At 43.3% G+C, this 19,824-nt stretch overlaps 1 protein-coding gene across 3 annotated transcripts in view; it reads left to right on the top strand.

The window, feature by feature from the left end:
- LOC124622176 (cytochrome P450 4C1-like) overlaps window positions 1–19,824 on the top strand; it is a 79,306-nt gene that overhangs the window by 53,501 nt on the left and 5,981 nt on the right. For 2 of the 3 annotated variants that reach the window (XM_047147819.1, XM_047147821.1), the window contains 5 exons: window positions 162–234; window positions 323–432; window positions 4,671–4,739; window positions 5,905–6,076; window positions 18,033–18,212. In XM_047147819.1, the coding sequence (XP_047003775.1) occupies window positions 162–234; window positions 323–432; window positions 4,671–4,739; window positions 5,905–6,076; window positions 18,033–18,212 (604 nt within the window). The remainder of the gene's footprint in view (window positions 1–161; window positions 235–322; window positions 433–4,670; window positions 4,740–5,904; window positions 6,077–18,032; window positions 18,213–19,824) is intronic. The other variant, XM_047147820.1, reaches the window with a different exon arrangement.

Below are 19,824 nucleotides of genomic sequence, written 5' to 3' on the forward strand. Positions count from 1 at the left end.
CAATAATCTGTTAAGATCATTTCTTCCATTTCGGTTTAATAAGTCATTACTTCAAAACACTGAAGACAACAGCGCTGTACAAAGTATCAGCTTCTAAACTGTTAGATTATAATGTGTGAAGAAACTACTACCAGAAACTGAACACATCTTTCGTGTTGCAGGTAATACGCGAAAGGAAGTCAGCCCGTAAAACGAATGTAGCCCAGATCCAGGCACCACAGGAAGACGACATAGGTACTTGGCGTTCTAGTTATAAATGAGATACAATATAATGCCATGTCTGCCTAGGAAATTCGCACATAGTACTAAAAAACTTTTACAGGTAGGAAGCGACGTGTGGCTTTTCTGGACATGTTGTTGGACGCTTCTGAGAACGGCCAGAAACTTAACGACCAGGAGCTGCAGGAGGAAGTGGACACCTTCATGTTTGAGGTAAACCTGCTACTGAAATTTAATGTGTAGACAACGTGTGCTGAATTTAGCTTATGTAATTATCGATTCTGCAAAAGTGTTTTGATAACATAAATTAGACGGCTCAACAGAAAATTCCGGGCAAACCCGTAGCTTTCTCAGGCAAATGGTTAACTTCGATATAGTTCGAGAACTTGCAGATGTAATTTTAGGATGATACAAGAAATGGACAACTTTCTGTAATTCTCCATCATTTCTTTCTTAGTAGCATGTTCCACATATTACTTGTGCTACGTGGCAGTTTATTTAACCAAAGTATTCTGGATTCATATAATGCTGCCAGCCTATCAGCTAACTCATATAATTATAGCTGGTGATGCTAATATAAATTTTCTACACAGTAGTCCATCCAGTGTAAAATTTAAGCGGATGCTGTCTTCTTCAAACGTATCACTACTTCATCTTCCTCCTACGCATCATTCGAACGGTAGTCACGCTCATACCTATTATCTCGACAGCAGTGTGTCATGTATGGTACCATAAAGTCACAATGGAGGCAGGTAAAATCAGGCGACCACAGGTTTCGATACCAGGTCCTATACTCTTTTCGTTCTATGTAAATGATGTGACATTACTCCTTTCCTCTCGCAAATACCGCGTGTAAGCTGCTTATCTGCATTTGTAACTAAGTGCAAAACCTGTAAACCTGAAGACAGCTACCGAGAATCTAAACATCGACCTGCGTGGCTAAATCAAGGGATAGCGACATCACATATACAAATGGCTGTAGTATCGCGTACACAAGGTATAAAAAGGGAGTGCACTACCTAGCTCTCATTTATACTCAGATGATTCATCTGAAAAGGTGTCCGACGTGATTATGGTCGCACGACGGAAATTAACAGGCTTCAGACGCGGAATGGTAGTGGCAGCTACACGCGTGAAACATTCCAATTCGGAAATAGTTAGAAATCCAATATACCGAGATTCACAGAGTCGAGAGTGTGCCAATAATATCAGATTACACGCACTACTTCTCACCACGGTCAACGCAGTGGCAGTCCGGAACCGCGCGGCTGCTATGGTCGCAGGTTCGAATCCGGCCTCGGACATGGATGTGTGTGATGTCCTTAGGTTAGTTAGGTTTAAGTAGTTCTAAGTCTAGGGGACTGATGACCTCAGATGTTAAGTCCCATAGTGCTTAGAGCCATTTGAACCATTTTTGAACGCAGTGGCTTACGACCTTCACTTAACGACAGAGAGCAGCGGCGTTTGCGCAGAGTTGTTGAAGGTGACAGACAAGTAGCACTGCGTGAAATAATCGCAGAAATCAATGTGGTACGTGCGGCGATCATATCCGTTTGCACAGTGCGGTGAAATTTGGCGCTAATGGGCTATGGCAGCAGACGGCCGACGCGAATGTCTTTGCTAACAGCACGACATCGTCTGCATCGTCTCTCCTAGACTCGTGATCATATCGGACGGACACTAGGTGACTCAGAAACCGTGACCTGGTCAGATGAGTTCCGATTTCAATTGGTAAGAGCTGACGGTAGGGTTCGAGTGTGGCGCAGTCGCCACGAAGACATGGACCCAGCTGTCAATAAGTCACTGTGCAAACTGTTGTTGGCTCCGTAGTTGCGTGAGATCTCTTTACTTCAAATGAATTGGTTCTCCTGGTCCGGCTAAACCGACCATTGACTGGCAATTCTGGAAACATCCCCCAGGCTGTGGCTAAGCCATGTCTCCGCAATATCCTTTCTTTCAGGAGTGCTAGTTCTGCAAGGTTTGCAAGAGAGCTTCTGTAAAGTTTGGAAGGTAGGAGACGAGGTACTGGCAGAAGTGAAGCTGTGAGGACGGGTCGTGAGTCGTGCTTGGGTAGCTCAGTTGGTAGAGCACTTGCCCGCGAAAGGCAAAGGTCACGAGTTCGAGTCTCGGCCCGGCACACAGTTTTAATCTGCCAGGAAGTTTCATATCAGCGCACACTACGCTTCAGAGAGAAAATCTCATTCTGGAAACATCCCCCCGGCTGTGGCCAAGCCATGTCTCCGCAATATCCTTTCTTTCAGGAGTGCTAGTTCTGCAAGGTTCGCAAGAGAGCTTCTGTAAAGTTTGGAAGGTAGGAGACGAGGTACTGGCAGAAGTGAAGCTGTGAGGACGGGTCGTGAGTCGTGCTTGGGTAGCTCAGTTGGTAGAGCAGTTGCCCGCGAAAGGCAAAGGTCCCGAGTTCGAGTCTGGCCCAGCACACAGTTTTAATCTGCCAGGAAGTTTCATATCAGCGCACGCTACGCTACAGAGTGAAAATCTTATTCTGCAGACGAAGATGCCCAAAAATACATTTTCATTTGTTTATAGAGAGGTTTCCTCGCTGGCGCTGGTTTTATGTGACTGAATTAGTGCCTACAGATTTTCATAGTTATGTAACAAGCGTATAAGACCGGTGTCAGGAAAAGGGAGGGAGACTATTTTGCCACAGATCTGTGTTAATAGGCGGTTTCGTTCCTGACTCGCTAATTTGAATTATTTTATAAGTCATTTAATTGTAGCACAAATGTAATGTGAAGCTGGGATTAACAATCTTACCCGAGGATCATTTTCTAGGTGATTGACGGTGGTTTGAACTCCATCATACTTCACTAGACTTTGTTCTATTGGAGATGGCATGTTACTGCTTTTTACTCGCCACTGAATTGACTAACGTAAGAAATTTAATGTAGACACATACCACGGTGTAATTAGGCGTTCTTCACGTGCGCACATCATTGCCAGAGTTGAAACAAACGGTAAATAACAGAAAAAATAAATACTAGGTTTGGACCCTCCGCATAACAATTACGATATGATACGCTAAATGAAGATATGTCTCAAAAACTAGTTATTTTGCGGATGTTATAGCACAAAATATTAATGCATCGAAACAGACAAAGAATGACAACGTTCTGCTCATCTCCGGAAACTGCGGTGGTATAACGCTTTAGAGAGGCTTCAATTCATTGTATGCAACATCCTCTTTAAATTCTGTACTAGTCTAGTGATACTTCAGGGACGTTCACAAAAGTTGCTAACTGTCTTGTAGCCGGCCTGGGTGGCCGAGTGGTTCTAGACGCTACAGTCTGGAACCGCGCGACCGCTACGATCGCAGGTTCGAATCCTGCCTCGGGAATGGATGTGTGTGATGTCCTTGGGTTAGTTAGGTTTACGTAGTTTTAAGTTCTAGGGGACTGATGACCTCAGAAGTTAAGTCGTGTAGTGCTCAGAGCCATTTAAACCATTTAAACTGTCTTGTACAGAGTTTGCAATTCATTACACACATTTTTCTCTCAACTACTGAATGTAGTAAGTTATTTCAAAGTTGAATCGAAGTTATTTAGCGAAGCTATCCAGTAGTCTAGGAGCCCTAAGTAATTTGAGGAAATCTCAGAAATGGTAAACAATAAATATGAAAGTCAGCCTGGGAACTGAAAAGCAAATCTCTCAGATACAAGTCCATTCTTTTAACTGAAAGAAACGTTGTTCACAATTTCCGCTGTTGGAATTGATCTATTTGTATTATGACGTGTGTTAGATTTCAATAATTGATACTGAATAATTTTCTTTTTATGGCTTACTGCACGGATGAAGGACTTCAAGTGATGATTTATATGAGAAAAAGTACCACCACAGCTGTATCTTGGGAATGCATTTATTCTATCACACTACTAGTTTCGGCCTTACATTACCGCCATCCTCAGACCCCAGCACTGCCAAAAGAGTATTTGATGTCCTCGGCGCATTTACTGTGTGATCCTTGTTACCAAAAAACCTGGGCTAGCTTTCATAAGGAGTCTATACTCTGACAGTGGAGACAACAATGTGTCGAGTATAGAATCCTGATGAAAGCTAGCTCAGGATTTTGGTAACAAGGAACCCACAGTAAATGCGGCAAGGAAATCGAATAATCTTTTGGCAGTGATGAGGATGGCGGTGACAGAATAAGTACATTCTCGGTACAGCTGTGGTGGTACTTTTTCTCATATGAATAGTTTTCTATTTTTCGAAATTTTTTCTTTTCATGTTTTTACAAATAGTAGCAGTCCTACAAAGCCATACAATACGTTTCCATTGATTTATGTGCTTGCCACCCGTGGGTGCTAGTTGTCCAAAGCTCGAGTGCTACTTCTGAGCACAGCGGTTCCACATATCTCAAATTATCTCCCGAGTCATATTTGATTGTGTAAAGTATTTTTGAGCCATCTAAGTTTTTATTCCTTTTTTTAAAGGGCCACGACACGACGTCGGTTGCCATGTCATGGGTTCTTATGCTGCTGGGACATCATCCTGGTATCCAAGTGAGTGTAAATTCTTACCTATATTTTCTTGTAGATTAGGTACAACCGCAAATATTAGCACAATTGCTAGTTTTACACTAGAATTGTCACGGGTTTTTAATCACGTTCGCGGCAGCTTTCATCGAGGACTCAGGGAGTGTTAATAGAAATCATTGTATAGAGCAGGGAAGATGAAACAAAAAGGAATTACTATTGTTAAACTGCTGGAACAATAGGACACCAAATTAAAGTGCGAAAAGTGGCAATTAGTACTAAACAAAGAAAAGTGCGAGGTCATCCAAATGGGTACTAAAAGAAATCCGATAAATTTTGGGTATACGATAAATCGCGCAAATCTAAGGGCTGTCAATTCGACTAAATATCTAGGAATTACAATTACGAGCAACTTAAATTGGAAAGACCACATAGATAAGGCGAAACACAGACTGTGCTTTGTTGGCAGAACACTTAGAAGGTGCGACAAACCCACTAAAGAGACAGCCTACACTACACTTGTCCGTCCTCTGCTGGAATATTGCTGCGTGGTATGGGATCCTTGCCAGGTAGGATTGACGGAGAACACCGAAAAAGTGCAAAGAAGGGCAGCTCGTTTCGTCTTATCGTGCAATAGGGGTGAGAGTGTCTCTGATATGATACGCGAGTTGGGGTGGCAGTCACTGAAACAAAGGCGGTTTTCTTTGCGGCGAGATCTATTTACGAAATTTCAATCACCACTTTCTCTTCCGAATGCGAAAATATTTTCTTGACACCCATCTACGTAGGGAGAAATTATCATTGTAATAAAATAAGAGAAATCAGAGCTCGAACGGAAAGATTGAGGTGTTCCTTTTTCCCACGCACCATTCGAGAGTGGAATGGTAGAGTAGTAGCATGAACATGGTTCGATGAACCCTCTGCCAGGCAATTAAGTGTGAATTGAAGAGTAACCACGTAGATGTAGATGTACATGCAAAGTTCGTGAACATATGTTTCTTTGTGCGTTTGGTTTTTGCATACGTGTGCGTGGGGGAGGGGGGGGAGGCCGGAGAGAAAGGAGGGGGGTGGGAGAGAGACAGACAGAACAATCGAGAGACAGTGTATGCTTGTGTATCAGTGTGTGTGAAATGTTGAGTGCAAACTGTTCGTCCCTGGAACGGACGTCACTGATGTTGCCCTCTGCCTATAGGAGAAAGTCTTCGCTGAGCTGGATGACATATTTCGAGACGATCCTAAGAGACGTCCAACTACTCATGATCTGAACAACATGAAGTACCTCGAGATGGTCATCAAGGAAGCCCTGAGACTGTACCCGAGTGTGCCTGCCATCGGCCGCCGAGCGACGAAAGACATCGAAATTGGTGGGTGTAACACATCGTACCTGATTTCCACTTCGTTTGAATCCACGACGTACGGAGACTGTCTCACTTAAATTTTTATTTCTTGTAATCCGTGATTTTGATGGCGCGTGATAGACAATGGAGAATTCTTATCCCATGGACACCGTTCTCAGTACGTTTTCGTGCAAGCATGTGTTCACAGTTATCTTTGGCATATTTAAACTGTACATGAACCCTAAATTTTATCTTTCTGTACTTCTCAATACACCGACATAAGAAAAATAAGAAATCGTTTATCACGTTGCTGATGAGCCACTTACGCTACCAGTCAAAAGTTTACTACCAACTATCATAAATACGGTTTTCGGCTAAAAAAGGGATATCTTTTTGGGTATTCTTTCAGCCACCATTTTGATAATAATACAAATATAAACATGTAAAGGCTAAGCGCCTCAGTAGTGTGTTTGAGTGGTTGTTTGCCCAGACGTCTGTTGACGAATATCCACAACAATGTTGACGTGCCTTTACCTCCGACGGCTCCATTCGACTAGGCGTTATTCCTTCTGCTGTCTGTTCACATTAGTTTACAATACGATCTGGCAGTGTATGTATACGTGATGAAGTTCATACCATATTACCCCCTAATGAGACACTAAGAGGAGACTGTAACTGAAAAAGTGTTGTAATTGTAGCTCTGCATGAGGAAGGCTATTCTTGTGAGACAGTAGCAACAAATCTCTGTATGTAGATCTTTTTAGAGATGGTTTCGGGACTCGGCTGTTCGATAGGCGATGTTAAATTAAACACCTTTCAGCCGTCAGTTTTCAACCCTATTTTATTTGGCGACCAGTTTCAGCGAATTACTACGCCATTATCGGCAGGTGATGCTTGAAGTGTTCACTGTAGCATACATCTACTAATACCAGTATTGCTAGCCCCTGTTTTGATCACAACCGAGGTAGACTCTTCCTTCACGTCGGTCAGGGGCCTGAAGATGGCGTAGTAAAACGCTGAAACTGGTTGCCAGATAAAATAAGGTTGAAAATAGAAGGGTGAAAGGTGTTTAACGTGACATCCCCGATAGCAACAAACGTTGGCGCAGTACATTCTACGGTGCACGTTGCACCCGTTCCAACAAACTGGTGCCAATGCAGTTGTTTCTTGATCTGGAAGACCCCGGGTAACATCATGCAGGGAAGATCGGCTCGTAAGTGTATAGAGTAAACGTCAGAGAACTCTTACTGCACCTAAAATTCGCGAGGAAGTACATAGAATACGAGCAGGTCCGATCTCTACCTCAACCGTACAACGCCCTCTCCATGAATAAGGTTTAAAGGGGTGAATAGCGGCCAAAAAGCCTTTATTACGCAAACAAAATAAGGTGATACGATTGCAGTGGACACAGCAACATAGCAACTGAAGCATGCAGCAATGGTCCAAGTTGTTATTCAGACTGAATTACGTGGAAGTCATGAACGAATGTGTGTTCGTCGACTTCGTGGAGAACGTTTCAAAAGTCAGTGACTGACGTCAACGGTGAAACATGGTGGAGGATAGTTCACGGTGTGGCAATATTTTGGGGAAGATAAACTCGGTGATCTAGAAAAATTAATTTAGTATTAAAGAAGGAAAGATGTCAGAGGATGCTGAAACAACAATGCACTTCCGTCTGGCAAGAGACTTATTAGTCATGAATTTGTTCTGCAGCAGGACACTGATCCGAAACACGCTTATAAATTGTGCAAAGGGTATTTCAGTAGAAAACAGAAATATGTCGAACTGAAGAATATGATTTAGCCATGTCAGTCACCTGACTTTAATCACATTGAACTCTTATGGAATGACCTTGAAAAGGAGGTCGGAGAACTGAGATCATCTAATGGTGGTGATAAATGGAATGCTTTGCAGACGTATTGGATTGCAGTATTTGCAAAAACACGGCATAATCTTGTCTCCAGAATGCCAACGGTTTTTGTAGCTGTTCTGAGGGCAAAGAGTGGATACTTGAAGAGGCTAAAATGTAAATCATATTGTATCTTGCTTAGTAACAAAGAGAGAAAATATTTATTTTCTTGGTCTAGTTAGTTGTACGTTTGTGCATTGAAATAAAATATGTAGTTTTTATGATAATTAAATCGAAACCCTTAGCTGCAGACATCTGTTGACATACATCAATTGGGACAGTCGAAAATGTGTGACCCGAACGGGACGCGAACCCAGGGTCTCCTGCTTACATGTCAGGCACTCTACCCATTTTTTTTTTTTTTTTTTTTTTTTTTTTTTTTTTTTTTTTTTTTTTTTTTTTTTTTTAAATTTAGGCAGTGGCGGGGATCGAACGCGGGACCGAAGACGTTTTGATTATGATCAAAGACTGTACCCCTTTTTTTTTTTTTTTTTTTTTTTTTTTTTTTTTTTTTTTTACCGTAGCAACAGCGCGGCTCCGGACTGGAGCGCCTTTTTTTTTTTTTTTTTTTTTTTTTTTTTTTTTTTTTTTTTTTTTTTTTTCGGGACCTTTCTCTTTCGCAGGCAAGTGCTCTGCCAACCTTTTTTTTTTTTTTTTTTTTTTTGTTTTTTTTTTTTTAAAAAAAAAGTTTTTTTCTTTTTTTTTTAAGTAAGAAAATTACCTCTTTCACTTCAGGCGTTGGCCCCTATCACCCATACTACCCCCAAAAACCTATCTAGCCTAAAAACAAAAACAAAGCTAGTGCCACCGCCACTTTCATCCTGAAGCTAATTAGGACGGCTGTTCGCCGCCACTTCAGGTTCCGCCAACGAACAAAAATTAAATATGCCTCTGAACTTTGTATAAAAAAAAATAAAATAAAAGAAGAAAGGAAAGGGTATAATACTTTATTAAATTTTATTTGTTGTTAATTTGGTTCTTATTTTGTTCTTGTGTATTTATTTGGATTTGAAAGCAGGTCTCCTACCCACGTTTTTTTTTTTTTTTTTTTTTTTTTTTTTTTTTTTTTTTACAATGTGCGAACAGTCACAGTTAACCAAGCCTGGAAAACTAAAACAGAATGAAGACGCCATCGAAGATATGAGACATAAATAGCATGAAAAGAAAGCTACCACGTCGTAGTGAGGCTTCCCAGCGACTGCGCCCACTGATAAGATTGTTCAATATATGGTCGTTTGCAGTTCGTTCTGACCTCATCTGCCACTGCCTGGAACATTCCAGCTACACGGCGGGCTGTGAAAGGCACTCCATAGGTAGTTTGCGAAGCACTGTCGATATCTGGTATGCCCGGAAATAGCATGATGTCTTTCTTGCAAATAGAGCCAGAAGTCAAGGAAATCCTTGTGTCCGTCACGACAGAGGTAATGGACGGCATGTCCACGTATCCAGGTGACGGAGTTGGTTCGAGTCTTGGGGTAAAATGTCTCATCCGGAAACAATAACGTGCGTGCAGATATATGCTCCGGCCTAACTCGCAAGAGATAAGCCAGCATCTGCCGCACTAGGTGCCAAACCGGTTCCGCCTCTCCACAGCTGAGGCGGTGCTCGTCAGAATCTACTGTATTACAACCCACACAATTGGGAGATTCTGTCATGTGGATATTGTAGAGACGTTCTTGCGTCACGAGCTTCCCATTAACGACGACGTACCATTGAGAAACTACATCGGAATCAAGCATGGCATCGTGTACAGTCTTCCACACCACGCGCCACCGTACGTCAGGATATTTTAGTTCGACCACATTTAGGGGGCGGCGTTGCAGCATGTCATGATATAGGCGTCGAGTTGTGGCCATTTGTGGTGTCGTGAGCGCTACACTGCAATAACTTTGTTCTAAATAGAAACGTCCTATATAAAAGAGGGGCGCCGGGATGTCCTGTAGTGGCACCGGCGCTCTTAGTGAAGCAGGACGTAGCGCCGTCAGAAGCAGACTCGTGAGGCTCGTAGGACAACGGCGCAGCAGACATAAATGTGAGCTGACATAGAGGGCAATGGCCCTATCATGGACGTTAACTAGGCCGAGACCACCTTTGTCCTTGGGGAGGGTAAGAGATACGTATCTGATCTTCAGTAACATACCAGTGGTGACGAAGTATCCCAGCGCTGCCATAATGCTACGAGCCAAGGGCTTCGGAATGGGTAGCGTTTGGGCGACATGCGGTATGCGGGACGCAAGGTATACATTGGCATAATACGCCCGCTGAATGATGTTGAGGGATCGCAACCGCTGATTTGCAATTCCGGCCCTAATTTGGTTAAGAAGGCGTCGATAATTGAGCGTCGTCGCGCGTCGCATGTCGTTCATGAAATCTAAGCCCAAGCAGCGTACAGTATCACTGAAGCGTAAGGGGGCAATGTGTTCCTGCGGTAGCCCAACCCCGATGCTCAAGGCGACGGACTTGTCCACGTTGATTTGGCTACCAGAAGCTGTACCGTAGGTTCCAATCCAGTCCAAAGCTGCGGCCATATCGTCAGCTCCTCGTATGACGATCATCAAATCATCCGCATATGCGGTGCAGCGATAGATGCAGCCGCCGAACTGTATCCCAGTGAGCCTGTCTCGGAGACCACACAACAAGGGTTCTAAGGCCAATGCAAATAACAATGTTGATAATGGACATCCCTGTCGTACTGATCGGCGGATCGGCATGGGTGCCGTCAGTCTTCCATTGACAAGAACTCGAGAAGTTGCACCATGTAGTAGGCGTGTCAACACTGTGATAAAGGGGTCGGGGTATTCCATGCGCCGTAGAACGGCCGTGAGGAAAGTGTGGCCCACACGGTCAAAAGCCTGGCTAAAGTCGATAGACACGAGGGCTGCCGGCAAACGTCTCACCCGTGCAAGGGAGATGAGATCTCTGTAACGACATAACGCAGTTCTGATGTTGTTGGGTCCCCCCAAGGACGTCTGATCGCCGGACAAGACGTGCAATAGTGTGCCGCGAATACGTTCTGATAGCAGCCTCGAAAAGATCTTGAAGTCGCTGTTCAATAACGTTAAGGGACGATAGTCGCGGACATGATTCCGTCCCTTCGGCTTATGGATGGGGACAATCAGACCTTCCAAGAATGGTGCAGGCAATGTTATACCCGGGGACATCAATTCCTGGCAAATTTCAATCAAACACGGTAGCAACAGTTGTTTAAAGGCTCGATAGAACTCTAATGGTAACCCATCGATTCCTGGTGATTTATGGGGAGCACCTTTACCAATGGCGTGGAGCACTTCCTCTTCTGTCACTTCTCCCAGTAAAGTCGGTACCATGTCTAGTGGAACTGTACCGTGGACATGTGCTGAAACGGTGTCTACCGTCGCCATATCAGGGAGCACTGCTGAATAAAGTTGAGCGTAATGCCCATAGAAGGCTTCTGCTATATCTGCTTGTTCTACCACATGTCGACCGTCGTCGGTTATCATGTCGGTTACCAGTGCCCTACGGCGCCTCCTGCGTTCTATGAGCACGTGGTGCATAGATGGCCTTTCTGATTGTATCATGTCTGGAGCACGCGACCGTATAACAGCGCCTTGTAAATGATGGCGTGCTAAGGAGACGAGCTGCGCTTTCGCGCGATTGACTGTGATCTGCCTGTCAGGTGAGGGCTCCATAGCAAGACATTCCCGTAGTACGGTGTAATAAAAGTTTTCCGTGCTCCTCCTCCATGCCGCTGCTTCCCGGCCGTAAGCCATGAAGGTGCGTCTAAGAGCAGGCTTCGCACACTCAATCCACCAACTGAGGGTCGATCGGTACCGACCACGACGCCGTAAGGACGCGTTCCACGACTCTTCGACAGCACCTTTACATGCCGGCTCGTCCAGATGGGCGACGTTCAGTTTCCAGGGAGGCCTACTGCGCCACACACGTGCAGGTTTGAGGGCAATGGTGCAAATATAGGCTGTGTGGTCGGTGAATGCAGCGGGCCAGAGCTCTGCTCCTCTCGTCGCCGTCGAAAGGGTGCTTGTGACGTAAATCCTGTCCAACCGACTTGATGAATGGCTTGTATAATGGGTGTAACCAGGAGCTGGGCCATGGATGTGGCGCCACGTGTCAATCAGGTGGAGGTCACGCACTAGCATTTCCAATTCCGCACACGGGACGTGATGTGGCTGCTGATCAGATGGAGATAATGTACAGTTAAAATCTCCTCCGATCACCATATCGTCTATGTGGCCCATAAATAGACGCGTAATATCTTCCGAAAAAAAGCGGGCCCGATCTCTCCGTCTCCCTGATCCTGAAGGGGCATATACATTGATGAGTCGTACACCGTTGACAGTTACTGCCATGGCTCTTGCACTCGGTAGGTACAGTACTTCCGTAGCCGCCAAACCGTCCCGTAGCAGAACAGCCACACCACAATCGGTAGAAGAGGCGTGGGAGATGTGGGCGGTATATCCGTAGAAGTCAGGGAAACTAGCGACACATACTTCCTGTAAGAGGGCCACGTCGATGTCCGCCGCCTCAAGCATGCGATGTAGCATTGTCAGTTTGTGTGGTGCCCTTATCGCGTTGATATTGATTGTGGCAAGGCGAAAGGTGTGCTGCCTAGCCTCTTCACCTAGGGTAGACGCCATGGCACTAAAAGCTAACCGCAAGAGATGCCGGACCCACCAAACCCGTTACAAGTTATGAGTCGTTCACGCTAGTAGTGGCATCCCCAATGCCGCCCCCTCCCCTGTCACCCGTGCCCTCTTCAGGAAGTCCCTCAACATCGTCCGACCACAGTGGGTGCAACACGATGCTGTGTGGCTGATCGGCACCTAAATCTCTCTCACGTACGTCGTCTTTGGTAGAGGTAGACGGATCGCCATCCATCGACGCGACCTGCCGCGTTTGTGGTGTAAGAAGTAACTGGGCACTCGTAGTATGGGCAAGTGAACCGTCTACACCACTTAGATCCTCAGCAGGCGCAGCATCCATGCTGTCTGATGAGATGTCACCTTCTTGACCGGCCGTGTGTAGGAGGCAATCGTCAGACGGGGTCCGCCGACGTCGCTTGCGTCGTCGGGGCGAACGTTGCTTTCGAACGTGGACATCCGTATCCGAATGTGGGAGGCAATCCAGCGTCGTATCACCTTCCGCTAGGAAAGCCGCGGTCGGGACAATGTTCGCGTCCACGTCCATCGCGTTCTGAATGTTATGTTGCGTCTGGAGTCCGTGGGACTGTTGCTGCTGTTGGTGCTGTGGAGGGGGCGACATATGGGTTGGCACCGAGGGTCCTTCCTCTTCCTCCCGTGGTACTTCCGGCGTCGATGGATGTGTCTGATCGCCCGTTTCGTCCTCAACTATGGTGCGCATCGTCGTCTGAGCGTACGTGAGGGGCAGGATTGTCGTCCCCGTCGGGGAAACGGAGTCTCCCACAGGTATCTGCGTAATTCTACGTTGTAAGCAGCTCGATCGAACATGGCCTTCCTGCCCACATCCGGAACAGGTACGCGGTTGACCGTCGTACATGATGATTGCACGGCAGCCACCGATGTTCAAATAGGACGGCACATGTTTCTTGAGCTCAAGTTTAATTTGGCGCACACCATTGTAGACCTTATACGTCGAGAAAGTTTGCCACTTTTCTGCAACGTGGCTGATAACATTGCCATATGGTCGGAAGGCGTCCTTGACAACTTCCTCTGGGACCTCGAAGGGGAGCTCAAAAACTCTTACAGTCCTTAGGCCCATGCCTGCATGATCCACAGTCACTGCACCGATATGCCCGTCAGCATGTTTGAATCGGAGAGAGTTCGAGTATTTAGAAACCACTGTCGCGCAGACCTCTGCACTGGTCATTTTAACATAAACCACGCTCGCCGTTATAGAAAAATGTATTCCGACGACAGTCGCCGGATCTAAACGTAGATCGTCGCGTATGAACTGTTCTATTTCATAGGCTCGAGGACGCGCGTGATCTGGTTGGAAAGTAATTTTGATCGTATCGTGGCGCCATGTGTGTGCCATAATCGCACTGAACTTGGAACAAATACAACTCGCGCCGCGAAAAGGTAAACACAAGCAAGCGCTCACGGTCGCGCACGGCGAGGCGCAGCGGACGTCCTCGCCCCACCGCAGCCGAAAGCAGACTGTACCCATTTGAGCCACCGAGGAGACAGAGCAAAGTGCGACTGCAGGGACTTATCCCTTGCACGCTTCCCGTGAGACCCACATGCCCAACTGCCCACAACGTACATTCGTAATGCTCCGGTCGGTGCACACATTTTCATCTGTCCCCATTGACGAATATCAACACCTGCTGCAGCTAGGGGTTTCGATTTAATTATCATTTCATTCTAGAGAATCTGCAGTTCATCAATGTTACCTGTTCTTTCGGGAACAGCTACTATCTTCTTATAGTTAAAGGCTACCCGGCCACTGAACTTCTTCTGTGCGAATGTACACGCTCTGACCGGACTCTTACGGGACTCGGCAGCTTAGTCTGCCGCAAGTAATGAGTGAATGGGCAAATATCTATTAGGAGCACTACGAATGTAAGTTGTGGACAGTTGGGAATGTGGGTATCACGGGCAGCGTGCAAGGGATACGTCCCTGCACTCGCGCTATCCTTTGTCCTCTCGATGGCTCAGATGGATAGAGCCTCTGCCATGTAAGCAGAAGATCCCGGGTTCGAGTCTGGTCGCGGCACATATTTTCAACTGTCCCCGTTGATGTATATCAACATCTGTCTGCAGATAAGGGTTTCGATTTAATTATCATTTCATTCTAGTTAAGCTGCACCGTCTTCAATGGTATCTGTTCTTTTGGGAACAGATACTATCTTCATATAGTTTTTATCAAGATGATCGAAAACTTTTGACCAGTAGTGCAACTGATCACAACAGTAGTGCAACTGACCACCAGCCAGCATTCATGGTAATCGCCAGCTGCAAGCCCCACAGCATCTAGAGAAGCAGGAAGTGACTCGCTTGTCTGTCAGGAGTGGTTAGCTAACACTAATATCCGAAGCCACGGTCGCTTCAGTACTTCTGCACTTGCAGTATGATGCGTGGATAAGTACTCGCATAGCGATAACACAGACCGATGTTGTCCTATAGATGGTCAACTGGGTTAATGCGTGGGTGACTTAGTGGTAAGTGATGGACTTTGAGTCCTCCTGTTACATGTCTGTCGTACAGGATATTGTGTGTTTTTGGAAGTTTCCACTAAGATAATGTCACAGAGCTGTATTCTCGGCCGCACTTTTCGAGGCCATATATGATGCAAATCTTATAGAATTACTGATGAATGGAGAGAAGATATTTTATGCAGTAACGTCACTATAATATATATCAGTTCGACTGATGATTCTCTCAAGTAACAGACAGGTGAAAAAAGCTTGAATCCGCCGCACTCTTGGCGGAATGTGCACAGTTATGAAACTTCCTGGCAGATTAGAACTGAGTGTCACACAGGGACTGGAATCTGGAACGTTGACTTTCTGGTTAGTGTTTCACTTTGTTGTGGTTAACGCTAAATTCTTGAGGCTTACGCAAGTTTTTCTCATTCATTTACTTGCGTTAAGTGTGTAGGTGCAGCAAACAAAGAAAAGACACACAAGCTACAGAACAGAACAGAAGTTTATTGTCTCATAACATACTGTTTCAAGCTATGGCTTAATGTACGGGAGATTCGTCAAAACACAAATACTTTTTACAGTTTTCTTAAAATATCGTTAATATAACATCCTGTACTAGAAACATAATTAACACACAACTTATGATTTTTTGCAACAACAAATTATTACATCCTAAGTACATGTTCTCTCCTGCTCAGATTTTCAGATGGTTCTTCATGAACCCTTCGGCTGAACAGTAACATATCTATACCAGTTTTTCACACAATATTTTTTAATGTTTCCAGATAAATACTGAGCAGATCTTTTCTCTTTACTTTGTTGTAAATTTATACACATATACTGCAGAGTGTGAGCGTAAAGTATTAGTTGTGGGTGGGCACCATCAAATTATTTTCTTTCCTGGGGTCATTAACATGTTGAAAATCATTTGCTGCAAATAAACCAGGGGTACTTTGCACAAAGAAAATCAGTTCATAGATATACAGTGTAGGGTTCACTTAATATACTTAGATTTCTTAGGAGTGGGTGATATGGTTTTCTTCGCTTTATAACGTGTGTATTTCTAAAGACTGTTTTTTGAAGTTTTGGTATTCAAGACATACAATTCGAGCTATCCCAAAATATAATTCTGTACCTTACTATGGTTTGTAGTACCTGTGATATACTATTTTCCTTATCTTCATGCTGATAGTATTGTGGAGTATCATCATTGGATATGCTAGGCTACTTAATTCATTTCAAGGTACTGTGTACGTGAACTTCATGAGACATTTTTACCTAATTGTATTCCTTAAAATTTCATATAACTAGATGCCTGCAAATTCTGGTTTTGGTGATGAATTTGAACACCATTTAACTATGTTCGTTTTGTTTTAAACTATAGTGACTGAGTTTCTTCTATGTTTAGTTTTAACCCAATTAAATTGAGCCAGGTACCAAATTTTCTATTGTGACAGTTTGAGGAATTTGGTCGGTACTGTTAATTTCAATAATTGCAGCTCTGTCATCCTCAAATAAAATAAGTGGCACTCCGTATTAAGCGGTAGGTCATTTATGTAACACATAAACTCAATGCGACCGAAGACAATCCTGGGATACTCTTTGTAAAATATTTTTGCATTGTGAAGCGTAATTTCCTCTCTTTGTGTTCAGTGGGTTGGGTAGGACCTACACCATTCTAATACTATGATTATAAACTGTAATTTCTCCAGTTTAGACAGTATCAAGCGGTGGTACACACTATCCAAAGCCTTTGATAGATCACAAAAAGTTACAGTGGCATGCAGAGAGCTGTCTACAGATGACCTAATTTTATCTACAAACTGGTTGACAGCAAATAAGGTGCTTTGCCTTTCTGAAATCCATACTGATCTTTCGAAATAATGCGTATTGTGACAACCTTTTCAAATATTTTTAATAGTGATGGGAGAAGAGAGATTGGGCTAAGGTTTGCCATATGCTCTCTTCTGCCTTTTTCTATTCGTGGTTTAAATATTGCATACTAAACGGTATCTGGAAAACACCCTTTTTCAAAGGATTGATTAACTACTGTGAATAGTGGCTACACAATTATTTTAGAGAATGCCTTTAACATTTTTATTGATATTTCGCCCCATCCTACTGATATTTTACTTTTAGTGATTGCATAGCATTTTCTGTATATTTTGCAATTGTTTTGTTAAATTTATTGAAAGCTGCACCTTAAAATTCCTGAATATCAAAGAAATTTCTCTTATGTATGCAACTTTCTACAGTAATGTTTGATTTGTTTACATTTAAAAATAATTCGTTAAGCAGTTCTTAGATCTGAACAGATTTACAATACTTTTGTCCTCTGTCTTGATTTTTGAAATAGATTGACCTCTAGTTGTAATGCCTGTTTCAGCTCTGATCTATGATCGTAGCGCTTATGAATTGTTTTCACTATTATTTGCCAGTTCCTGTGCAGTATGTAGAACTTTCTTAAAAATGTTTTTAGATCAGTAACCAAATCAGGAATTTCGATGTATTTCAGTTCACTGTGTAGCTGTCTTATTCCTGCATTAGGTATGTTTTCAGTATTCCATTTTACTTTATTTCCTTCTTTTTTACTGTATGCTGCAAGACGAAAGGTTCCGTTAAATACGTGCAAGAAGTTTTCCAGGAATTAAGAAAAATTTTCGGGACAAGAAATGCTATGTTCTATAGTCCACGTCACGTTATTTAATCTATAGTAAGAAACGTACAAAAGAACTGTAAAGGTAATCGGAGCCATACACTCGGTATTTTCAATGTTTGGTGTATTATAGTTGCCTCTATTCTGCACTAAGCAATTTCAAAAGCAAATACTAGCTACAACTTGTGGCCCAAACGAAATCTGTACTTTCGGAGAACCTTTTTAGTCTAAATACAGTGGTGTGAAACCTGTAGTACACAGTAAGTATTGCTTGCACACTTCTCTGGTCTCACAGGTAGCTACAAAATTCCTGAGGGCTGCCTGATAACCCTCAACATCCGGCACACTCACCGCGACCCCGACCACTGGCCGGACCCGGAGCGCTTCGACCCGGACAACTTCCTGCCGGAGAGGGTGCAGGGCAGGCACCCCTTCGCCTACGTGCCCTTCAGCGCTGGGCCCCGAAACTGTATAGGTAAGACGTATAGCTACTGCACTCTCTAAACTTTCATGACTACAAAACATATTCACTGCATTATTTCGCATCTGATGCAGTTAGCACAAGAATTCACGAAAATGAGATGCACATATGAAATCATTTAGTACTTACCCTGATTGTAACGTAGAATCAATCTTCTTTGTTCTCACTTTTTTTCACTGTGTCCATAATTTAAGTTTTACAAATTTCTGCTCTGAGTATAATGTTATCTATAAACAAACTTTTTAGGTGTTAAAAGGTCAATCTTTTTTCGTTATAGTTATCTCAGTTTACATCCTTCTTACACAAAACGAGAGACAATCTGCCGCTTCATGCTGTGCTCGTGTCTAACCCTCAGATATCGACTTCACAATCTTGAAATCAAACAGTAACTGATTCAACTAAAAAAACCTTCCTTTTTTCTCCCTCACTCTTCTGACCGGTCAACTACGGATTCCATTCCTGTGCCAACCTCAGAATAGCATGTGCACCTAACGTTGTCAGTTAATTATTGGGTGTATTCCGGTCTGAACATTCGCCTACAGTTTTTACACTCTACAGTTCCCTTTAGTAGCACGGAAATTATTCCATGATATGTTAACAAATATTCCACCGTCTCGTCTCTTCTTGTTGTCAGCGTTTGCTCATCTCATCAGACATTCTGTGAAGAACTTTCCCATTTCGTACCTCAACCGTTCATTTAGTTTTCAACATTCGTTTATAATACTGTATCTCAAATGCTTAGATTCTCATCTATTCATATTTCAATATTAATTTTTGAAATTTAAAAGTTGTTTATATTTTTTTGTATTTATGTTTTACAATGGCATTGTTAATTGCTTACAATGTATTCCTATTTATTTATATACAAAGCTTTTATGATCACTCCAAGAACCATAACGCCGCACATATCTCTCATCAGAAGTAACCAATCGACAAGATAAACCAAACCTTGAGCTACCTAACTTTTCACCACATTGACCAGCAGACTCGTGAAACAAACAGCAATAAGTCATTACAACTGTATTAATAAGCGAGATTCAGCCATGAACTTTTCATAAACAAGAGTATGCATTTTTTGCGTCAGAATACATCCATACAGCAACTTTGCTTGGCTGCATTTTCCTGTTAACAGCCTTCTGCTCTAAGCGATAGAATGCACGTTCTATACAACAACTGCCGTTGTCTGTGACGTATGGCCAGAGATGTTTCACTAACAGTGGGCAATTTAAATGTTGTAGGAAAAGGTTCTGAAATTACTTAATATAAGAATTTTAAAATATAGTTGAAATTAACAGTTCATAAAAATACAGATTGTAGAGATATTTTGTGTAAACTTTGATCAGTGAAGTACCAAACAGATGACAGAAGTAGCGGCAAAGTAAATAACTTCCAATGGACAGAGGAGACTTCCAACACTGTAGGTCTAAGAACAGGTGACTGACCCTCACTGCAGCTACAACTTAATTCTTTAATTTTCTAGCTCCAATTCCCCTTTCGTATCCTTTTTTAAAGATTTGAGAATATCAATAGATATTAACTGTTTTTATTTCTTATTGATATATGATTTATGTGTTTGAACTAAAACAGTCTTATTTGTTGTTTGAAT

This window comes from Schistocerca americana, chromosome 7, assembly GCF_021461395.2.
Source record: "Schistocerca americana isolate TAMUIC-IGC-003095 chromosome 7, iqSchAmer2.1, whole genome shotgun sequence".
Lineage (NCBI taxonomy): Eukaryota > Metazoa > Arthropoda > Insecta > Orthoptera > Acrididae > Schistocerca > Schistocerca americana.